The 15,610-nt window shown below is 39.5% G+C and overlaps 1 protein-coding gene across 3 annotated transcripts in view; it reads right to left on the bottom strand.

Annotated features, from left to right (window-relative positions):
- NFAT5 (nuclear factor of activated T cells 5) overlaps positions 1-15,610 on the bottom strand; it is a 74,497-nt gene that overhangs the window by 16,950 nt on the left and 41,937 nt on the right. For all 3 annotated transcript variants that reach the window (XM_075161713.1, XM_075161711.1, XM_075161714.1), the window contains exons 4-9: positions 12,487-12,679; positions 7,626-7,816; positions 5,469-5,641; positions 1,542-1,676; positions 1,319-1,371; positions 82-214 (exon numbers count right to left, since the gene is read on the bottom strand). In XM_075161713.1, the coding sequence (XP_075017814.1) occupies positions 82-214; positions 1,319-1,371; positions 1,542-1,676; positions 5,469-5,641; positions 7,626-7,816; positions 12,487-12,679 (878 nt within the window). The remainder of the gene's footprint in view (positions 1-81; positions 215-1,318; positions 1,372-1,541; positions 1,677-5,468; positions 5,642-7,625; positions 7,817-12,486; positions 12,680-15,610) is intronic.

Genomic DNA, 15,610 nt, shown 5'->3' with positions numbered 1-15,610 from the left:
ACTAAATACTATGAAATCAGAAATGAGATGCTTAGCAGGTAAAACTGTCCATTCCTTCCCCCAGATTTCTATTCTACATACATGTATCTGGAGTGTACGTAAATGGTTGCACATCGTGTGATCTCCCAGCATTGGTCACCACATATATTCCCACAGAAACAGCTGAGGTTATTTGCTGGTCATGATATGGTGGCACCTTCACAATAAGGTGATTCTGCAATGCAAAAATAATTTAAAGAAATCACATTAGAAACCTTACTTCATTACTATTGACCTTAATCATATTTACATCCATCAAAACAAAGAAACAGACTGATAAACCACCACAAAAATCAAAGACGTGATCGAGTTACACTTTTAGTAACTAACTTGTGCTAGAAGAGAGATTTGAATAATCTGCCCGTATGATGTTCATTGGCAACTTACAGCTTAAATAGAAGGTGAAGAAAGGAAAGACATCTAAAGTTCAGTACTTTAAACGTAAGCTTACGCCTAACATGCCTTACTGAACTGCAATCAGTTTGCCATCAAATTCTGCTGGACTCAGACACTTCACTGTCCTGCTGAATCAGGTCTTTGTATTCAGTGTGAACAGATGGGGGATGCAGTTTCATGTTACACTTAAGCGGATTTAACACTGAGCAGACATGAAAAAATAGGCTTGCAATCATGCATCAACAGTGATGACTGATCTATAGGCTGTCTATTCCCCAACTATCTATCCCACTAGAAGCGAGAAATCATTTCTACCAGCGCATGTATGGAATACCGCCTTCAGAGGTGGAAGCAAGATGACATTTGTCAGACATCATTTACATCTAAATCTCTCTAATTTCAGCCCAATAGTCCACAAAGACACTTAGTTGTGTCAAAAAGAATAAACAAATAATTTGCCAAACATTTCAAAGCGGAACAGAAATTCAGCCAGGTATACAGACTACGGCGTACACACAACATGTTTCTACTCAGTAGTAATCTAATGTGTCCTTAGGAAAGGTACTGGAAAAACTGTATTAGGTCTTTTAATTACATTGTATGTAAGGGCAAAGACTTGCTCACCAAGTTCATATACCACACTCCTACTGTGGTATCTAAGTTCTCAAATAGAAATTGTACAATTATACTTGTGTAAACCCAAAACAATTATATTCTACCAGACTCACTGAAGAACTTATTTGAAGAGGAGGAATATTTTTTCTATAAATGCACAGGTAGAGGGAAAGGCTTATTCGATTTTTCTTTGGAAACAGAGTCAGTGTCTTTTTTGGTAGTAGTAGTAGTAGTAGTAATAATAATAATAATAATAATACAGAAGTACCTGATGAAATAATTCCATGTCTATTTCAGCTTCTGCCTTCCAAGAATTCTCATCTAAATGAAAATTAAAAAGCATAATTTATTGCACATCCATATAAAGCAATTTATTTTAGTGCCTTTGATTCTGCTTCTCAGCTTGTTCTCTACAACTAAACTTTATCAACCAACAAAAACCCAAACACGCTCTCTTCAGCACCCCAAGCCATTACCGCTTCCACACTAACCAGAAACATTCTCTTGGAAAATCACTTTTGTTCCCTTTAGAAAGTTCTTGCCAATCAGAAAAACTTCCTCTTCACCCTTCACTGAACAACTGTGCAGACTTTTCTTTAGGATCTCTGGAACTCCTGCTGGTTGAGCTGCAATTGAAAAAACACACAGTTTGAAATCAAGAAAATCTCAACATCCAAACCAAAAAGCTTTTACTTACACGATTATAAAGGAAAGAACAAAATTCCTGAGCTTCTTCCTTTACTACATCATTCATGACAAAACTTTTCAGAAGATAACCATTTCTATTATTTCCTCACTAAATGTAATGACCTCATAAAAATCACACTTAGGTAAATGATCCACTAATAATCTTTTCCCTTTTCTCCTGCATTTATTAAATCTTCAAAACAAAACTTCCAGTGTTTGAGCTAAAGCTCAAGAAGTGTTCAGGAGAGAAGAAAATTTGGTTCTGTAATTTCCTGGCATAGAGAGCGATAAACAAATGCATCAGCCCTTAGATACAACTGAAGCACACCTTCAAATTTATCCTTAAGCTCATAAAAACATTTTTTATGAAGGTTATTTTGTTCTGGTATGCAAAAGGGTAGAAGTAGTAATTCCCGTATTACCTGGGTTTTTTACAGAGGTTTTTTTTTTATATACGTAGCTTTCTGGCTGGTGCAAGAACTAACCCAGGGCTTTGAGCAACCTGATCTAGTGCAAGGAGTCCCTGCCCATGGCAGGGGAGTTGGAACTAGATGGTCTTTAAGGTCCCTTCCAATCCAAACCATTCTATGATTCTATGGCTTTCTAGACCTATATACTTTAGCTAATACAAATCCTTGCAAGAGTTGCATCTCTGCAGTTGGGGATTATAGCAATTTATATCCTATAAACTAGCAAAGACAATGCGGCTTACAGATACGCATCCCTGGAAACCTCTGCCTCTCAGCCAGTGATTCAGATGATGATTTATATAACACATATTACAGACTGCCTTTGCTGCAAACTATTTCTATGCTTCTTAAAGCAAAAATCAAATAAGACCATGTGTGTTAAATGAAAATGAGCACCAAAGGCAATTTAAATACAGACATAAGTTTTAAAATAATCTATTTTGACTTTGACACACTTATTATGTTATAAAATAATCCCAGTTTCTAATAAAGGTTTCTCAATCCCCTTTTCTATTCACCATAAAATCTTAGTGGCATAAGCTTGTACTTGTGCTTTGCACTTACATGGCCCACTTTTGGTGTTTAACAACAGCATTCTCTGGGCTTACTACATAGAAGAACATACATGTTGTAACACTCCAAATTATTTAATGACCTTTCAGAAAGGATTTTTCTACAGCTGTTGCAGTAGGTTCCTAGGCAACCATTACGCAACTAATAAATATGCTCAAGGCACATGAACTTCTGAAAAGAGTAACTGGATTTAGGTTTGCTAACAAGTTAACAAAGCCTATTTAAAATGTAGACCTTAAATAAAGGGCCTGCACCTACTTAATGTCTCTCCTATGGTTTCAGGAACCTTACTGCAACTTTGACAGCAATATTAGTTATAAAACACAACATAAATAGGCTCTGTTGAGTGAATATGTAAACCTTTATGAGTACACATCTGTAATAAGATGTATGTAGCACACAAACCAGATGTAATGTGCTGGAGGAGATGATTTATATAAACAAATAACTTAATAAACAACAAAATTTTATGCCATATTGATCAGCCAGTATACGTGTACCAGCACTATTTGGTTGGCTAAGGTCTACTGCAAGTCACCACAACTTTGGGGTAAGTTAAGCAAAAGCACAGGATCCTGCAAAGTAAGCCTGGAAAGAGCCTCAAGAATTCCTCTCTCAACCTTTACATCATGATCAGTTTTACCCACATCGCTCCTCAAAGATACACGTCTAACTAGAATATTTTGTTTCTTTGTTTCAGACTTCCAGCAATGGAGATGCTATAAAATTCCTGGGCAATCTTTTAGCAACTTACACAATTAGGAAGATTTTCTTATCAACTGACCAAAACCCAGCTTGCTAAAAACTAAACCAACTTACTCCTCACTGTATTTTTTTTTTTTAGAACTTTATTTATTGAAGGATAATTTTTATTCCCTTCTTTCCTCCTACCTTTCTTCTAATGTCCCTTAGCATGTCATCGCTCTTATATATTCTGCTTTTCACTCACTGCCCATATCTCAAAACATTGCTACTAGTGTTACGGGCATAAATGGGTGCATTCAACAAACAGAGAATGAAGACCACAAGGGACCCTCATAAACCAATAGACTGGAACAGTCTTACCAACAAGCTAAGCAGGAATTGCATCAAATACAGCTTTTTTAGCTAAACAGCCTATTTTAAAATCAGTCTCTAAAACATCTCAGACTCTCAACTTCCACTTACAATAGCAAGTTTTGGATTGTTATGTGTTTAAGAAACCACCAGATGATTTCCATTCCCATTCCTGCTATGATTTAAATAATTTTACCTTTAACCAGTAAGTTAATGATATACACAAAATGTATACAGAAATAGCTTTTGGAGATTTTCTAGACTGGAACGGAGCTACAGAGACAACCATATTTCTAGCAAATGTACTTAGTATTTTCCCACAACATAAATGCATAAATCTGAGAACTCCACCAGTTTAAAAAAACACTGGAAGAAGAAAGATTTAGCAAAAAGTGGCAGGAAGAGGAAAAAAAGAGGGACAGGAACGCCTCAAGCTGAGCTTTCTGGAAGAGCACCTCAAACATCAAACTATTGCCTAAAGCACAGAACATGGCTGAAGGGAGAAGGAGAGTCCTCCCCTACATCAGCAGTGACGCCTCTTTGGTACCAGCCTTTTCAGGGTTTCCACAGGGCTCCTGCTCTCCCTAAGTCTTGCAAAGGGATCCTCTGTGAGAGCAGAACACTGGAAGGAGAGACAGGCTACACGGCACTGCTGCCGAATCGCCTGTTGCCTGCAGCACTGGAATCGCATGGTGGTATCTGATGTGGAAGCTCACATGTTTTTAATTATCTCCTCTTCCAATCTGTTCTTTCACTGGCAACAAAGCTGCAGTTTCTGAAGAGCTGAATAGGAGCCCTGACACAATAGGTACTGACAGTGTTTAGAAAAAAGAAAAAAAACAAAACAATAACTTCTTTTTATACAACAGAAAGAGCACAACACAAGCGCCCAGGAGCTTGCATAATCATACTATGTTCCACACATGGAGAAAAAGCTTTCCTATCATCTTGTTTGTCAAGAAGTACCAACAATCCCATCAACAGCTGTATTAAACACATTTCCCTATCTCTTCTCTTCGACAGATGAGCAGAATTCCCCATAAGTCACTACAGACTGTATATGCACAGGCAGCCCCTGATGTACTGCAGCCTCCTCTGATTTCATTTTCCCTGTTGTTCAGTATAGCCTAACCAGTCAATGCAGCCATCTGTGCTCAGTGCTAAACAGAGCATTTTAATAAACAGCTATAAAAAGTTTCATTCTTGCACTGAACCAGAACAGGTTCAGCCTCTGGCCCAACGAACTACCACGACTGTAAAGAGCCATGCTTACTAACTTATTAGAAGTCCTTTCTATCACTGAAAGCTGGCAGATGAAGTAACTGAATACAGAAGAGATTAAAACCTGTATCAAAAAAGTCATACTGTAAGTTCAAAGCAATCATGACAAAAATTCTGACCTTTTAAAAGGCAAAAATTCATTTAATAAAAATTATAACTACTTTTAAATACTGGTCAGGCATTTAACTAACACCCCACCCCAAATAAAAATCAATCCATGTCATCTTAGCCATAGCAATTCTGAAATATTCACAGATTAACATTGGGGGCTTTTTCCCCCCAAGCGCATTTTATGGCAATCACACTAAAATCCACAGTCCTCTAATACCAACTTTTTATTTTGATACTTACTGCACAAAATTGGGGAAGAAGGTGTCTGAAGAGTCAAAGTTGAACCATCTTTGCGAGTGATGTTAACACGAAATACCAGCCTAGCACGCGTGCTTTTTTTCTTGGAACCAGCAATCCCTATCCTAGCTTCAACATCAGCATTTCTCAGCTTCAGTATTCCCACGCAATCAACCCTAACAAAACAAAGTATTTGAGAGTTTAATAGAGTTTAAGAAGTTCAGCATCTTTAATAATCTTTTGACTAGTTACACAAGCCACAAAGTCAAAACTCTTGAAGTAATTACTGAAATATTATTAGATTTTTTGTTTTTTTATTTACATGAAATCTCTGTATGACCTTTCTCATTATATAGCTCAGTTTTCAATTCATCCCTACATAATTTGGATGATGAATCATGGGAGGAAGGAATGTGAAAGTAGTATGAATAAAACAGAAAATGCAATGTAACAAAGTAATTCTGGTAAGCATTCAATTTATAATCACAGATCTTCATTCTTCCATTCCTGGGGCTAGATCTGGGTTTGTAAGATTATTACTACAAAATATTCTGCATTCACTTAAAGCAGTAGTAGAAGAAAACTTACTGTAGTCATATTATTTTTTATGCTCAGTGGAACTTGGAAGTGATAGATACGTCATACCATAACTGTGGTCCTACGGGAAATGTATACAGGGCCAGGGTGAGAGAGTGATGCAGTGCTAACTTTCAGAAAGACATGCTAGATGCAAAATTATTTCAAGCAAAAACCAAACAAACAAAAAAAAAACCCCAAACATAGCCTGATGTGTTAAGAAGAAGAATATTGTAAATTTACCAGGATCTTAGGCCCTACATCCAAAAAGTACAGGGACCATCTGATACCTAATTTGAGTAGAACAAATTTTTGTGCTGCATCAGGGCCAACAAGCAACAGCTAGGGAGCAGAGAGCAGGGGAGACTGGGATTCAGAAGGGGGCACTGGCATTACCATCAACAGAGAGGTGCTACAGCATCACTGAAACACTAGGAAGATTTCTTTTGAGACATCAAGATATCTTTTGAGAAAACAGCCTAGGCAAAGCTTTTCTTCCTAGATAATTCCAAATTCATCTTTCTAGCACCTCCATACTTATATGGTTTGAAAACACTTGAAGACAATTACAAAATTCCTCTCTAAGAGGCAGTTTCCAAACTTATCATGGGAATATATTTTATATTAAAAAATCAAATTAAGTCAGTCTATTAGCAAACTGTATTATCCTGCTTAAGAAGTGGACACTGTAAATTGAAGAAGCATTTCTTCTCTTGAAACAAGACAAGCTTCAAAGTAAAGAGTGGCAGTTTTCAACCACATACCCATTAAAAGACGTTCTACTGAGAAGAATACTTTGAAAGATCATCACTCCCTTTTTATATATTAAGATACATGTGAAAAACTTATTAGGGAATCGCTTATATCTAAAGTTTCTTGGAAGATCTAAACCACACAGGCAGATGAGGCCACTTGCTCAAAAATCTACCGCAGTTAACTACTGCCATCAGACAGAGCACACCCCTTCTCAGCAGAGGCTGTGCTCTGCCTACAGGCATCTGTAAACTGTATCCAAAACGCCGCCTGTACTTGACCAGACAGGCTCTGTGAAGACAGCAAAGCAGGAGGCTCCCGTGACAAAGGACTATCCGGTGGAAATGACAGAAATGGAGCAAGCGAAGCAGGAGAGGAGAAAAGCCAGAGTTTAGACTCGCTATCCAAACGCCCAGCCTTTTGGGCCTAAAGGGATCTGAAGATGCCAATATTCTCCTTCCCTCTTCTGATTAGCAATTCTGTACTTGTTAACAAGACAAGACAACCAGCAGAACCAGTGACCAGTTTATAGTTCACGTAATGCTTGAATACGCACATTATTGTTCATATAGAACATGAAACTAATGTAACAAAGTTAATTGATAAAGTTTTAGGAAAGACCAGATGAAGCATTTAGTATAATAAACACAAACTGAGAATGCAATTTAAAAGTTTTTTTGTATACATGTAGCTTCACTAAGTGCCTGGTGTGTGCCAAAATGTTCCAGACTTTTCACTACTAACCAATCCAATCAAAAAAGGAAATTCAGTTTCTGAAAACAAGCTAATAAATTAAAATATTAAAAAAAAAAGAAAAGAAAAGCTACTCACGCAAGTGTCATATTGTTGCTCGGGTCCAGTCCGACCTCAATAACAGTTGTCCCCTCTATATCCACTTCTTTACAGGGAGTAGTGTTTCTCCCGGTAACTCTGCAGGCCTGGTAGAACCCGTGCGGCTTCACTCGACCGGAGTCGTTACCCACGAATACCTGCAGCACCACCGGCTCGTTGTGACCTTCCAGCTGAAACACGGCAATACAAATTAAATATTTCAATTGGCCAGCAATGCCTCTTAATTAAAACAGGAAACATTTTATGCAGCTGAATTCGAAGTGAATCTGCTCCCAGCATTGCTGGAAACAATCCTAAGGGAAGAAGGAACAAACATTTTTCATCTAGAAGATGCTAATTTTTTTTATCTTTTGTCATTTGTTCTTCCATTACAAGACAAGTCAGTCATTTAATAAACAGGTGACATTTTTTTTTTAAATTATTATTATGATGAATCTTTTCTTTTTAAACCACCTTGAATCCTATCTATCTTCACACACAATTATCCGAACTCCAACTTTCAGGTCTCTTATGACCCCTCGCTCTCACCCCAATGATGACTATTTCCCCATCTCTTCCCAGGATCCTCCTTCCCCACCAGCATCTACACCCACCAGTCAGCTGAGAAAGAGAACATTTGCTGTGGCTGGTTCCGAAGTTGATGAGAATTTGTCGGTCAGTATGTGCATGCCCATCGATCAATTAGCATGCTACACTTCTGGGATCCCATCTGCATGCCAGCCACACCTTGCAATCTTTGTGAAACCAGATTAAAATTGTCTAACACTTGCAAAACCACTGGATGAGTCAGAACAGGATGAGAAGGAAAGCAGAGGGAGGAATGGGATGAATGACTGTATGGTCCAACCATGCAAACCTGGTTTTCCTTCAGACACCAAAATAAAAATAAAAAATGGCAACTTGACATCTCCTACTTAAAGTTTGTGAACAGTGTTAGGATTCACTGAAACACTTAATAATTAAAAGCAGGTCAGACATATATTTCACATAATGATTTAACAGTCCTCCTGCAATCCAGTGTGCAAGCCATAATTATTCCAGAACATGTTAGTGAAAAATGCATTCATTTTTATAACATCGACATTCTAGCATGAAAGGGTTTGTGTCCTTTTAACGCTTTTTTTACTAGCAGAATTCCACTGTGGTGCTACATACTAAAAATACTCTGACGTAAAAGTAAAAAGTCTTGAAGTAAACCTGGACATTGTATTACGAAGTAAACTCTCTTATTCTTTTTAGGTAATAGAAGAAAAACACTCCAAGTAAAAAGAAACACTAGATCGCTGCCAAATTCCCGGGCCAGAGAGAGAAATTCTTTGCCACGGCATTCTAGGAGGAGATAAACCAAGTATTTTTAATGTTTTCATTAAGCCACAATTGTTGCTAGAGGATTTCTGGGGGACAATGTTATGTTTCATCCTAGGCCTGGAAGCCCAGTCAATACTTGCAGAAAGAAGCTCAATCTTTATTAGTACGGAGATGCAAATGAGAGCAGAATCCTCCAAAGGATCTCTTAGGGGATTAGACACTTCGAAAATTTAGTTCTGCAGTTCTTAGCAAGTTTGAAAAAAGAAAAGAAAAAAAAAATCAGCCAATAGTGATAAAATCATAGTACACTCCTCATGTCCAAAAGGAGCAATTAGCTGACAGCGGTAGGTGGGTTATGACTGTTATGGATGGCCAAAGCCAAAAGGTTTCTGGAGGTGGTCCAGTACAGGCTCCCACGTACGAACCATGGGCTAACAGGTATTGTTCATATCAAGGACCTCAAAAGCCAAGACAGCACAAATAAACAAGTGGCCATGAAAACAGCCAACGAGAGGACTTAATTTCACCAGGTTGTCAAAAGGATGTGGGGAGTAAAGGGTACTCTGATATTCTACCATTGAATCTCTTTTACATGGAAAGCTGAATGAACAGTCTTTGTGCCATGTCACTAAGGTCTCCTTGGCTAGAAACGGCATCTCCACAGCTAACCAGTGGTGTTTTTCTTTCCCAGTGTTCTTGTTAGAAGAAGGTATGAAAGGTGTGTAAGAGCACCTCTCATTATCTGGATGGTAACTGCTCCCGCTTTGCAATACTGTTAGCAAGAAAACAGGAAAATCTGCTATTGATGGCTGGAATACCTCCGCTGACGCTTTGCATTTAGGATAATCTTTTGCCAGACAAGTCACTTGACTGAGGTTTGTTTATACCAATGTAATGTTGCATATTGATTGTAGACTCCCTAATTCTAAGTCATCAGGTAACATGGGTTTTCTTCAAAGGGCCACAGAAGCTGCTTCTCCTCCTCAGTCTGCTTAAGAGTGATGCATCTGGTTGCCGTCACAGGTGCTGCCAGAAGAGAGCAAGCACCAGACCTCTACTGAATTAGCAACATTTTTACACTATTCTTCCCCATCTTTAAAACACCTCTCAAAAAACCCAAACAAAACAAAAAAGCCCTTTTTTCCTTTAGATTTTTTTCCCACTAGCTCAGATTTCCTGGAGATCCACTGACTCATTTTGTCTGTCCAACCCCGGCAGACTTTTATATGCAGGGTATGAACTAGTTTGCCTATTGGTAAAGCAAGCTTGAGCTTCCAGCAATTCAGTAACACGAGACTCTTCCAAACAGAATTTTCACTGATGGGTGCTAACGGGTAACTGGGAAAGGAATTAAAAGGAAATGCAGATGAACAAAGGCCCATTAAGAAAATTCACATAAATGAGTACTAAATCACCATAGCAACAGGACTATATGAATGGATTCTTTTCTTATGAAACTTTACTGGATTTCTACATTACTCAGGAGGACCGAATGAAGCGTTGGAGATGTTTCTAACACGGTTGAACAGACTTTAAAGATAAGTATACTTCTATACTCTGTCAGCAGTAATCAGCACAGATTTTAAGGGCTGTATCGTAAACAAACATTTCTCTGTGGACCTGGTAAATTAGTTTGGATTGAGAACTGCTTTGCTGCTTTCTCAAAGTGGCATAACTAATAAAAAGTATAAAAGGAAGTATCTTTTATCTTTCTTATTTGTACGATAACAAACATAGTTGTCTACTCGCTCGATCTGCTGGCCACACTCCTCCCAATATAACCAGGATGCCATTTGCCTTAGTTCCGAGTGTGCAATGCTGGCTTGTATTCAGTTCGGTGTCCACTCTCACATTCATACTGTGGCCGCTGCAACTTTTGCGTCGATATTTGACATCAGTTCTTCTGTTTGTCTCTGTGTAAGTCAAGTACAGCATTACTCCTGGTAAGCCTTTCTACCATTTGCTTTAGGAAACCTTCACAAGCGCAGTCCTAAACTTTAGATTGCTTCCACCAGGCTATGTAGCCGCCCTTGCAGATGGACAGACGGCTGAAACCTTTCACGATGAGAGAGGTCTGTGAGCAGGAGACTCCCGTTAGCTACCTATAGAAAGCATCACCTATTTTCTTCTCAGTCAGGCAGTCTGTAACAGATATCAAAACATTATCCCTGAGCTTCCTTCCTCCTCTGATCTCAACAGGCCAGTCTCCCAATTTCATGCTGGAGGTGCAGTCAGGGAGCTCCTTATGATACACAATGTCTTCTCTTCTTTCTGAACAACTGCTGCACATCCACAACTGCATTCCAGCCACGTACGCTACCCCAAGTCTCTGCGATTCCAGTCAAGTCACAACCCTGTGACTACACGAGGGAAAAAACAAGACCTGCAAATTCACACTCCGTGCACTAGTGTGCAGTCACTGGAGAGCAGCCTCTGAATGTTCTCCCGTTTGAGCAGGAATGTGAAAGACCTCTCTATAGCCTTCTTCCTCATGTTTCTCCCCCATTTGTAGCTCCTCCTTCGCTTCTGAGCTTTGGTCCCCATCCTCTGACGAACTTACAGTAAAGCCCTCCTCACCAGGCTGGCAAGCCTGATGACCAACAATTTCTCCCCTCTTTGAGTAAGGTGAATTTCATCAGTCGTCCTCTTCTCCCCTCCAAATGAAGCAAGATGAACAAAGAAGCTAAATGCTTGCTGGAGAAACCAGCTCTGCAGCCAGGCCCTGGATCCCTGACAGCATCTGCTCTATCCAGATCCTTCCCCTCGATCAGAAGGCTTGAGGACACCATTCAGTCCTGTGTAACGCTCATCCCTGCCTCGGAGCAAGTGACCATCAACACCTAAACTTTAAGGCATGGAAGTCTATACAGGAAACAGGCTGCATTTGTTAAGTGTGCATACAGCTGTTTCCTCTTTTCTTCCCCCCATTCTCCAGCTCTACTAATCCACATGTACTTCACTGCTGTTAACCATACAGAGCAGTACATCCCATAAAGTACACCTCAGTTAGATCTTTATGACTCTACTTTGAAGACAGACACTGGATATGTGGATTCAGATACTTCTTATTAAAAAAAAAACCAAAAACGAAAAACAAAAAAACACCCCACTTTTAATTTATTTTTTTTAAATGAAACCTAGTTTTATGTCCTTACCAGTAAGGCATAATGATGACCCGCTGTCATCAGCAATCAAGCAGTTACAGCATTTCACTGTGCTAGTTTTGTATGCTTGAAGTGTCTATCTATTTACACAGTTCATATAATTGTAGTCTAACAGGACATGTATCACAGATTATATATCACTGCCTTGACATAAAACTTCCTTTTCCTGTAACTTTGTGATGCAAATAGACTTCTTGTTACCTGCAAGAAGAGATACAGTACAGCCTCTACAGCAAAGAGACTCCAAAGTCTCCCCCATTCCCTCTAAAAATAGAGATTCTAGGCTTATTTGAACCGAACCAGCTCCCATCCTACTAAAGCATCCCTTGGAAAGGAGTCCCCGTATCACCTAACACTGAGCAGCCTACCTTTACCGTTGGAAAGCCTTGCTGGGTCCGGTCTTTCACTGAGCCTCGGCTGCCTTCGGTCAGATAACGAGCCCTGTGCTGGGTTTCCGGCTGCACCACTATCTTCAGCTCCTTCCCCTCACTCTTAGTTGGATACTGACCACACAACATTGGGGTCTTCTTCCCTCCAGCTCCTTTCTGGTTCTCTGTTGCTCTGGGAAGTCAAAGCAGACCATTAAAAAGATGTTATAAGCAGCTCTCCAATAAAAACAAACTAAATCACAGAAAAGCTAAAAAGATAAAGAGTGTATATTAATGGATAGAAGAGTTATAGTTGAGAGCAAACTTTGGAATTCTCTTTCTGACAGAGAAGGAAACCTGCAGGATGAAGAGGAACAGTGCTTCCCTGCCTCCTCCATCCAGTGCAAATAGGAACTGCTTTTCAGAGAGTAAACATAAAGGAAGGGAAAAGCAATTAGCATTAAATTAAGTTAACAAACAGAAGGTGGCTCATAATCTGCTTTTTCATAGTGATATGATACAGCCTGATATTATCTGAATAAGCTGTTTTGCTTCTGTAACAAATATACATATGTACACACACACACTGAATGGATTTAAGGTTAAATGATACTTCTTTAAATAGGAAAACAGCCTCATGCCTGTCTCCGCCTGAACTTGCATATCCATGCAAACTCAAATACTAATTTCCGTCAAAACAGATTGATAAATTTATGTTAAAACCAAATTAGTTATTGTAAAAAGCTCTGAGGCAATTGCACCAATTTTAAATCTGCAGTGTATGCAAAAAGACTGTTTCTTTCCAGGTGCGTACCTTAAGATGTACTGTATCTTGTGTTCAGTTCCATAATTAAAACCTGAATGAAGAAGCCCTCCAAAGTATAACATCATGTGATCGATTTTGTGTTCACTTTAAAGCACAATGGAAAATAAATCTTGATCTTATACAGAGCAGGTTTGTGTAATGATCCTGAACTGAAGGCTAATAAACCCATTTAACACTAGCAAAGGTAAACAAGCCATGGCAAACGGTACAGGCAGAAAGAGGGCTCCAGGAGTTTATGCAGAATGTAATATTCTTTTTTACTACCAAAAAGTAGTTTCTAAGAGCTAATGACTCTGAAGTTTAAAGTAACAGGTGTGAATTGCTTAAAAAACAAATCCTGTTCCAATATGCAACATACAGAAGTAATTTATCCAGGATTTTTTCTCAGGGAGAAGGGTGAAAAAAAATGCTTTTTCTTCAGAATAGTTTACTGAGAGCTTTGCCACTGCATGAGTTTTTCACTGACCTGAAGGCTGGGGTAACCCATAGTGTTCTCTTCCCAATTACCAGGTGATTTATACTAACAAACATATCAGCACCTTTCCTAAAACTCCTACTGTGCAGCGAACAGCACAAGGCCACATAGCACGCAGATACCTCCAAGCCGTTCCCCAGCCCCTGCAGCAGTCTGGCCCAGAACTTTTCCTACAGAAGGGCCTTCTCCTACCCCAGGGAAGGTCGGGCACGTTGCCCCCCGATTCCACCACACCTCATACCCCTGAAAGTCCTATTTGTCATGCTCTTATTTCTACTAAACCTTCCAAAACCTTTTAATATACGTAACAAAGGGTTAACACGGACACTGCTGAGCTGTTAGGAGGTCTGTGCTTTGTATGAATTTCATTCATGTTTTTCTGTTCATGGTTAGCCACTTCACCACGGGACTGCCCGCTCATCCAGCCGAGCCCGGGTCGGACGCCCGGCGCGCGTCCCTGAGCAGCCCTGGCTGCCTGGCACGCTCGTCTTCAACCCAGTAACAGCAGAGAGGCAGGATCCAGAGGGGATAGAAGGCTGCGAGAGTACCATCTTTCTGCCAAGGAGTCCTGATTACTCTGTGACAGCCTGCTCAAACAGGCTGTTTAAAAAAATAAAAACGCTATGTAAAAACATACCTTTTTTTAGGAAAATAAAAGGGACAAAATTCTTCTTCAATGTAGCATATACAAAACCCGCGATAGACTAAATAAACTGTAATTAACACCACTATGCTCTTCGCTTCTGTACAAGTTAAGCAAAACCCCTAATCAAATTCAAGCTTCTTAGATAATCACTGTCTCTATTCTTCTTGTCAGGACGTTACCCCAATGGACTTTCAATGAAAGCCGCCTCCTTCTCTTACTCAGAATTTTACATCACACAGCTACAATCTCTGCGCTTCCCACAGGGAACGTGGGAAGGAACGCTGAGCAGCCTCAGCTACTGCCACCACCACCACGTTATTCAAAAGGCTGTGCCAGGGCCCCGTGCCTTCTGCGCCTCGGTTAGGCTGGGCACTGTAACGTCCCGGCAGAACGCTCCATGTGAAGACATCACACGGATTGCTTAGTCTGACCTTGTCAACGCTTTTCAGCTCCATAAATTAATACAGGAGACTGAGATATTATTGAATTTTGAAGGGAAGCGTTAGAGGCAGCCATCAAAATGAATTCACTTTTAACACTCAAAATGTGAAGTTTTAGCAGTGTGACATTAACACTTTCGCTTCTCCTGAAGCCTTTTCTGGCTTTTCCTGACATTTCTTTTCCTGACAACTCTGCCTTTTCCTGACATTTCATCACGCTTAAAACCCAAGCTACCTTAATCATCAACATACTAATATTTTATACATTGTCCTATTTATGTGAAGAGATGCTAGCTAACAACTATTTTGAAAGTTTTCCCTCTAGAAACCTAAAGTAATCATTACTTTCAATCAGATTAGCTGAACTTGAAAGCAATAGCAAAGCCTTCACCAGAACTTCTCATTGGTTTTTCTTCTCAGATTATGAGGATATCTCATGTACACACTCTTTTAACTTAGTTTATTTGTAATACTAATATCCATGCACATACAAATAGTAAAATATTTCATACACACCCATTTATTTATTAGCTTAATTGTTACCAGACAATGTTTCCTCAAAGCTAGCACTTCTCTTCTAAAACAGAAATGTAAGTGGCCAACCCCATGGTTCTATTAAAACAGATTTCATGAGTTAAGAGTTTGCTTGGTCCTGCAGTGGCATCAGGGCTGTTCCCAGTGAAGACCTGAAAGTGAAAGCGAGACCACGCCACGTCGGAAATCTGAGACTCTGCCCT

Source organism: Calonectris borealis, chromosome 12 (genome assembly GCF_964195595.1).
Source record: "Calonectris borealis chromosome 12, bCalBor7.hap1.2, whole genome shotgun sequence".
Taxonomy (NCBI): Eukaryota; Metazoa; Chordata; class Aves; order Procellariiformes; family Procellariidae; genus Calonectris; species Calonectris borealis.
Note: the sequence above shows the minus strand (reverse complement) of the source record. Positions and strands in the feature narration are given on the sequence as shown.